The 8,448-nt window shown below is 36.8% G+C and overlaps 2 protein-coding genes across 6 annotated transcripts in view; both read left to right on the top strand.

The window, feature by feature from the left end:
* znf384b (zinc finger protein 384 b) overlaps positions 1 to 3,009 on the top strand; it is an 11,494-nt gene extending 8,485 nt beyond the window's left edge. For 3 of the 5 annotated variants that reach the window (XM_014013438.1, XM_014013440.1, XM_014013437.1), the window contains 3 exons: positions 976 to 1,143; positions 1,275 to 1,353; positions 1,458 to 3,009. In XM_014013438.1, coding sequence (XP_013868892.1) covers positions 976 to 1,143; positions 1,275 to 1,353; positions 1,458 to 2,132 — 922 coding nt within the window. In that variant the 3' untranslated portion in view covers positions 2,133 to 3,009. The remainder of the gene's footprint in view (positions 1 to 975; positions 1,144 to 1,274; positions 1,354 to 1,457) is intronic. The other 2 variants (XM_014013441.1, XM_014013439.1) reach the window with 1 other exon arrangement.
* A 455-nt stretch (positions 3,010 to 3,464) lies between these two features.
* Positions 3,465 to 8,448, top strand: part of gnl1 (guanine nucleotide binding protein-like 1) — a 13,286-nt gene continuing 8,302 nt past the window's right edge. The window contains exons 1-5 of the mRNA XM_014013436.1: positions 3,465 to 3,699; positions 4,878 to 5,025; positions 5,557 to 5,693; positions 5,773 to 5,924; positions 7,607 to 7,678. Of these exons, the coding sequence (XP_013868890.1) occupies positions 3,627 to 3,699; positions 4,878 to 5,025; positions 5,557 to 5,693; positions 5,773 to 5,924; positions 7,607 to 7,678 (582 nt within the window). The 5' untranslated portion in view covers positions 3,465 to 3,626. The remainder of the gene's footprint in view (positions 3,700 to 4,877; positions 5,026 to 5,556; positions 5,694 to 5,772; positions 5,925 to 7,606; positions 7,679 to 8,448) is intronic.

Below are 8,448 nucleotides of genomic sequence, written 5' to 3'. Positions count from 1 at the left end.
TATTTAAACAAAAACAGTGCTTCTTGAACAGAAATCAGGACACAGTCATGCTGAAAACCGATTCAAGATGAAAACTCATCAAAATAACATTCATCATGACTGTTTCAGATCTATTTCAGTGTCAAAACAACAAAAATATTGAAATTTGAGACTGGGAGAAACAAAAGAACCATAATAATAATTAACCATCTTGCCATCACAAGAAAACCAAGCAACTATTTTTAGATATTTTCAAATTATTTTTTTCTATCAGTCAATCATCAGTTTATGTATAAATAGCACATTTAAAAACAAGAGTGTTGACCAAAGTGCTTCACAAGGAGGAACAACATAGAATAGCATTAAAACCATGACTAAAATAAAAAAAGGCTAAAAACAGATAAAAGACACAACTCCAAACTTCTGATGAATCTCACTTGAACTTGAATTAAAGGCCAGTTTAAAAACAGTGAGTTTTCAGGCAGGATTTAAAAGACCTAAACCGACTCTGCATTTTGAATCACGAGCAAAAGCCCGAGCTCTCCACACTTTAGTTTATCCCTCGGCTGAGCTAGTACTAGGAGTACTATGCCCTCTGGTACCTGTTAAAGACAGTTTCTAGATTAACTGCAGGCTTTTAGGAAACAAGCTTGWTTTCTTAAGATGATATTAAACCATTGTCAGTAGTCTTTATAATAGAATAATCAAGTCAAGTTCATGAGAAAATCACATCAGAAATAATATAGTTGRAAGCCAAAATCTAAAGCTAAAAGAAACAAAACTGTAGCTAAAACCTTCAATTTTTTGATGTTACTATTTTATGAATTTTTTAATTATAAATGTTGCAAATTTTGCATTTCTCTATCATTTAATTGTTTTTCTTGTATGTTTTGTTTCTAAATGTTTTGGATAGGCCAATAAAATCTGTTCATTTTTTTATTTCTTCGGTTTAATGTTTTTATTTTCATTTTTCTGTCTCTTTTCTGCCTCCATCAGAAGCCACACCGAGTCAAAGCCTCACAAGTGCCCTCATTGTACGAAATCATTTGCCAACTCCAGTTATTTGGCTCAACATATCCGCATCCACACCGGAGTGAAACCGTACACCTGCGCGTACTGTGACAAGTGCTTCAGACAGCTCAGTCACCTTCAGCAGCACAGCAGGTGAGTCCTGTGTGGGTCTTAGGTTTCTCCACTGTCTGTGCTTTTCTGCGGTCGGGTTAGAGCTCCATGAATGTCACAGGAGTCTACGCCTGTACACGTGTGTGTGTGTTTGTGTGTTTCTTTTGATCCAGAATTCACACAGGAGATCGGCCGTACAGGTGCAGCCATCCAGGATGTGAGAAAGCCTTCACACAACTCTCAAATTTACAGGTGAAAAAGATTTATTTTTCTTTTATGTAAATATATATAAATGTTCCTACTGTGTCACTTTTTAAACTTTTTTTTTTTAAATTCCAAAAATGGTTTTCTCTCAGTCCCACCGTCGTCAACACAACAAAGACAAACCCTACAAGTGCCCCAACTGCAATAAAGGATACATAGATGCAGCAAGTCTGGAGGTGCACATGTCCACACACACAGTGAAACACGCCAAGATGTACTCGTGTGGTCTTTGCAGCCGCTCTTATACCTCAGTAAGACAAATGTCCATTTCTGAAGAGCATTTCTACATGAAACACTATGAAACGCAGCTTTGGCATCAGACGCCTTGCAGCTACTTAACACCGTGTAGTCATGTATCCACTGTTTCCCCTCTACCTATCCTCCCCTCATCTCAGGAGACATATCTGGTGAAACACATGGAGAAACACAACCCAGACCAGTTGACTGCACCTGCAGTCGTGGCAACAAATCCAAACCAGAGCCAGGCCCAGGGCCGGGCTGGAGCTCAGAGCCGGGTAGCGAGTGCAGACGGAGGATCCGGCCGAGCTGGGAGCGGAGCGGCAAGAGGAGGCCAGCATGGACAGAGCCAGAGCAGCTACCCACAAACAGAAACCATGCCCTGTCACTTTGACTTGCAGCATTATAAGACAGTGTCTGCCGGCGAMATCGAGTACAAACCAGTCAGCGTGGCTGACATCACTTCCCACAAAGACCTGTGTATCACTGTGTCTGCATCCACAATTCAAGTGGAGCACCTCAACTCTTAGAAGTGATGAAAAGGAGTGATCTGGGGAAGTTAGAATCAAATCAAGACAAATGGAGGATGGAGAGTCAAGAATTAAAGCAATACTACRAACATAGAGAGACGTTGGATCACGTGACTGTGCCTGAGTGATGGTTTGAGGCAGGCAGGACAAATGCTGCTCAGTATACTGAAGAAATGTTTTTTATTTTTTTCCTACCATGTTTGATCTGTTTTTTGTTAACTTTTTTTTTTGTTGTTGCTTAGTTGTTGAGTAGAGACTGCATGTAAAGGCTACAATAATGTACGTTTCAGTCCATCACAGTGATGGTTTTATGATAGGAAGCGTCTGAAAGACAGTTCTTTTTTTATTGTTACCACCTCTCTTCCGTACAAATGCAATTTGAACTATAGCAATCTCTGGTGTTTCTCTGTTGATTAAAATTGGCAGTTACCTGTAAAAAGTAATTTTTTATACTTTCATACAGACTTCCACTTTTGTCATCAGTGTTATTACTTCCACTGTGGTTTAACTTAACATGCTTTTGATATTTTAACCTTAAAAGGGATATAATGTTTTTCTTTTTTGTGAAAGATAAAAAAAATAGCATTCAAGTATATGATATATACTACCAGTTTATAAAGTATGTGTAAAAGATGTGGTAATTCACAGAAAGAATTTAGACTTGTTAGTGGCCCATTATGTGACCCTTCAAGCGGTGTGAGCCACATCATATGTAATGAAGTGTACTGCTTTTTCTGTATGTCTAAAAAATGATCTTATCAAAATGTCCTCTTATTATACTACCACATATTTGAGTTATTTACAAAAATATTGACACATCTAAGGTTTGTGCAGTTCTTAATGCTTATAATACAATAAAGCTTCTAAAATATATATAGATATATTTTTGTTTTAGTGGTAAAATTTCCTTGTGTTTCTGTAGCTGTTTGGTGGGGTTTTCTATATTTCTGCCCATGTTATTGCCTGATACATTCTGGATTTCTGTGCCTATTTCTGGTTTTTTTAGACCTATATTTATTATAACCAAAAGACCACAGTTACTGTGCTGTGCGTTTTATACAGATCTTGTTAATAATGCATGGTGCCACGGCTGGGTCTGACTGTCTGCTGGAATGTGCACATTTGTGAGGTGTTTACAAAGGTGGACTGTACCATTATAGTTCATGAAGGGGGAGGGGTGTACCATTTTTTTTGGCCAAAAGATGCTCCAATTAAATAATTATGCGTAGAATATCACTGTTTTAAAGGTCTCATTTAAGTAATTCTACTGAAATCGCCACGAAAACTAATGGTGTTAGTGAGATAGCGTGTCTATTTGGTTTCGTCCACGAATCTCCGCAGTCTGCAGTGGACATGGCGTCATTAAAAAAAAGTGTAGGAGTCCAGAAACTTCATCCATGTAAATAACGCTAATTAGAGAGCCGCGTGAGAGGATCTGGGTAGTAATACATCAAACAGCTATTTGGATATCTTTATATTAGTTTTTTTTTCAGTATGCCTCGGAAAAAGCCGTTTAGCAACAAACAGAAGAAGAAGCAACTACAAGTCAAACGGGAGAAGAAGAGAGGTAACTAAATTCTTCCATCACTGTTAGCATGCTAACGTTAGCATAGAGGTAACTAACTCACTAGCATGCTAACGTTATCACGGTGGCTAAAATTCTATGTAGTAGCGAACTGCTTTCTCAGCGTTTTGTTGCTGTGTTTTAGACAAAACGCCACACTGTCGAACTTGTGTAAAAAAATAAATGCTGGTGTTTATGTGAAATGGATTATGAAATATATTTATCCGTCAGAAATTGCAAGTTAAGCTGTTTGCTACTCAAGCGTTAAATAATCCAACTCTTTGCTGACAGCAGGCATGAAGAGTTGCATTAAGCTAGCAGAAACTGCAGGGCAGGTTGATATTAGTTTTGGAAACTAGATGGCTGGTAGCTAAAAAAAAAAAAAAACTTGTATGTTCCTTAGATTTTGGCTTTTTACATGTGTTTCAGATGCTCTTAAATCAAATCTGATTACAACAACAGACTAATATTGACAATTTACCATTAATTAATATCCTTTAAGTCCATTTGAACCTACTTAAACAAGTCAAGTGATATAAGGCCTTTTTTACTTTGGCCTGTCCATGTTTTCAGTATAAACACCCAAACAAATRAAGTTTCTGTGAACACATCTTAAAATGATTGGAAAAACTGTTCCAGAACTTATCTTTCTACTAATGGATGGTTATAAAAGATGATGTCACTCATAATGTGTTACTGCTGTTGTTTGTTGTCCAAAAGGGGTATTGTGTTTAACAAATTCATCACAGGGTGAAGTAGCTTAGTCTAAGATGGGAAATTCAGGGTGTCTTTATCATTTAATCATGAAAATTCTTATTTAAAGGACACTATATCACTGCCTTTGCTCCTGAAATATTGACATTTTAAATCAATACGGTGCTCCCTCTGTTTGAAATCAATAACAAAATAACTTTGAACTTACTCACTAAATGATTTTAAAGCAGTTCTAAATGAACTTTTTGATATATCTAGATGTGAATTTATTTGGACTGTTTATAATCACTAAATACGATGATAAATTAGACAGTTTTGTGCTGCATTCTTAATTCTCACATCATATAATTGTACAAACATCTACAACCTACTTAGTTTTATTAATGCTGTTTCTTCTTCAGGCTTCTCTTAAACTGACTGAATCTTTTTCTGGTTTGTATAAATGTCATACTGACTACTTCTGCCAGGTGATACAGGTTCGGGTCCAAGCAGCCGCAATGCTAGTGTTGAGCGAGGAGGAGATCGTCAGTCAGACACCTCGGATAGTGAGACCACTGAAATTAAAAGGACAAACCAGCAGCCCTTCGGCAGAGAAAGCAGATATGACCCAAACAGGTATGATGTCGGCATCATCACTACTATCCTCTTCATTCAGAAATGTAAGAATTCAAGGTTTCAGAGTCCACTTGATGYTTATACACTTCAATTATCAATAACACTGCTGCAAATCCTCTTCTTATAGTTTGAAACACTTTTATCTTCTTTGAGAAGCAATATGCTCTGCTTGTTCAGCTAATTGGTAGGRAAAAAAATCACCCAAGTGTCAGGCACCAGCTCATTACACATTTGGTGATGTTGATAAAGCCTGAAATGCAAACACAACAGCTGAGGTGCCATGTTTTTTTGCTGCAGTGAACTTCAGTTACCTGTACGTAAACTAAATGTTATAATATACACCGAGAGAAAACATCCAGAAAGCATAAAATGACCTTTTACATAAAACATTTTTGTAAAACAACAAATTTGCTATGAAGTTTTTTACAATCTGTTGCAACCAGTTCAGATTACCAATAGGGTTTGAAAAAAATACACAAAGAGCTCACTTCAGATGATTTTTGATTTTAGTTTATTTATTTATTTATTTAGGTTTCGACTGCAGTTTGAGAAAGAGAGTAAAGAGGAGGTAGAGAGGAGGAAGAAGCTGGCCAGAGAGACTGTGCTGCAGCAGGTTTCAGATAAAGAACTTGAAGTCGACATCAACGAGATCTACCCACCAGAGAAAGGTTATTTGGGTCTTCAAACRTAGTTATTAGAGCTGTGGATCTCTGCTCAACATGCTGTGTTTTGATTATTCGCTTCCAGGTCTTGGTTTCCCACGGCGGCCATCTTGGAATTATGATATGACACGAGAGAGCCTGCTGAGGAAAGAGGAGAAGTCCTACAGAGACTACCTGGAAGACTTGCACTCCAGAAACCCACCTGGCTCCCTCAGCCACTTTGAGCACAATCTGGAGGTAACTCGGTCTTTTTGTCTCTCTTATAAAGATGTGTTTTAATGAAAATGTCAGGGCTCAAGTTTGACAGCTTTTGTTTTTCTTTATTATCCTCTGGACATCTCACACAGTCACTGTTTTAATTATATTTTTACATAAAGGCACACATGTTGGGTTGTGTTCCACAATTAAATAAATGACATCACTGTCCAAACTTATGGTCCTGGTACCTTTTCCCTCTGTTGTTTCATGAAACAGTTAGGGATGTTGGGTTTACTGAGTGTTCTCTGGTTGAGATCCAGTTCCTTCTCTTTGACTTGTTGTTAATGAGATTTTGAGTCCAGGTGAAGTAAAACATCCACAGATGTGTGTTCAAAAGTTCTTTATCACATCATGTGTCCAACAACTTTAAACCTGTGGAAAAGTGTTTTCAACAATTTTCTTACATTTTTACAAACAGCACAGTTGTCTTTATTTTGACCTGTGAAGTATCACATCTTCGAAATACTTTGGCATTCTCTATTTGTGTTCATTTTTTACTTTCAGCACAGTAAACATAATTTTCCATCTATAAAGTGTTTTTTTTTTATTTGCAAAAACTTATTTTCCACTGGCAGAAATGTCTGGTATCTTGAATTTTATTTTATTTTTCCACATCAGATTTCAAGAATTTTGTCGAGTCTCTTAATATCAAATAACAGCATGAGKTAATGTTACTCATTAATGAGTTCAGCTGTAAAGTGATCTTTTGCCAGGAGACTTGCATTTGTCTCGAATACATTCAGTGAATTAAACCACAAAATGCAAGAGTAATTTTCAATATATATTTAAGTGTTAATATATATGTGTACAAGAAAGATGAGAAATATCAAGGGCTCGAGGAAGAGCAAGAAGGAGCCTGGCAGGTGAAGGCAATTATAGTGCCTGTGGTCATCGGAGCACTCGGGGCAGTGATCCCCCACACTGGAGAAGTGTCTCCAACAGAAACCTTGAGAAATGTCTGACATCTCCGTCCAGAAAAGCTCAKTCCCAGGAACAGCTGAGATACTGCAAAGAACCCTCAAACTCCCAGGCCTGAGTCTGAGAGCTCATCAGAGCTTGAGATGAAAAAGCCATCAACCCCACCCAGGCTTTCTCTATTCCAGAGAGGATACAACTGATGAAACTAAATACACAGATACATACAAATACACGTTTTATTTTTTGAAAGGGCCTGGTGCGCTGATGCTCAACTCATTTGTGTGCGCTCACTCTCCTTACGTGGATACAAACGTCAACATTGATGTAACTAAAAATTATAAATATGTTATAGGTATAATATAATCATTTAATTACAGCTATAAAATATATTTTAGTAACAGCAGTTATAAGTTGCACTCTAGTTAAAAAAAAGTGATTCTATTATGTAATGTACATTTTTGAATGTTTGAGAGATGGTGGTGTTTTTTGGTTAAGGTTGTCAGAACATGTAAGTCTTAGTTGCCACATAAAGTTTAACATGGATCATGTTTCTACATTAAACAGCTTATATTGTTTTCACATCTTGTGTTTATGTTTCCTAATTATTTTATTATTGTGGTCATCGTTATTTTAAAACAAATCTCTTAAACTTTCTTACTGACAAAATCAGAAATTGTAACGTCAGAAACGTCACAGTTTTTACATTATCTATTTTTTTCTGCATTCTTCCCTTTTTRTTTCAGACCTGGAGACAACTGTGGAGAGTTCTGGAGATGTCAGACGTCATCCTTCTCATTGTTGACCTCAGACACCCGGTAGGTGAACATCATACCGAATCAGACCAGTAGGTGGAGACACAATCAAGAATAATTTGATACCAACAGTGATTTGTTTAGATTTATTTTGCTTTATTTACCTGGCACTTTTTCAAACATTTATCCTTTTAGAAAACAAAGAGAAAACAAATTCATGTTTGAATTTAAAAACACAATTTTAAAAAGTTTTTCTTCAAACAAAAGGCAACACTTTATAAGCTATAGTGTAATGCTAATAATAAGTTTTTGTGCAAAACATCATAAAAACCTCCACATTTCTTTGTAAAGAACATCAGAACAGAACAGACGGATGTTTTGAGGCTSTCTGTGCTTCTGTCTCAAACAAACACTGCAATTTTAATCTGAGCTCTTCTAGGAGTCAAATTCAGTTTCACAACTTGGCTTACTGGTGGATTGAGTTCTTTTTTTATTAGTTTGCTCTTTTTATTAAGAATAGATGAGATCATCCCAATATGCAGCTCAACTGTGTGTTTTGAGTTTTCTTTTTTTTTATTTCAGCAGTGCCTCTGTTTATTCTGTGTTGTACATTTTAGTTATGAAATGAACAGAAATAATTAGTGSTAGTGCAGTAATTAGTGCAGGGATGGGCAACTTAAATGATGGAAGGGGACACAATTTTTTTTGTTGACACTACCAAAGGACCACAAAGAGCTGCACACTTACTCTTTCACCAAAGAAGCTGTCATTTTTCAAGTGTGTGTGTGTGTGTGTGTGTGTGTGTGTGTGTGTGTGTGTGTGTGTGTGTGTGT

This window comes from Austrofundulus limnaeus, unplaced genomic scaffold, assembly GCF_001266775.1.
Source record: "Austrofundulus limnaeus strain Quisiro unplaced genomic scaffold, Austrofundulus_limnaeus-1.0 Scaffold101, whole genome shotgun sequence".
In the NCBI taxonomy this organism is placed as follows: Eukaryota; Metazoa; Chordata; class Actinopteri; order Cyprinodontiformes; family Rivulidae; genus Austrofundulus; species Austrofundulus limnaeus.
This window is presented reverse-complemented; position numbering and strand designations above follow the sequence as displayed.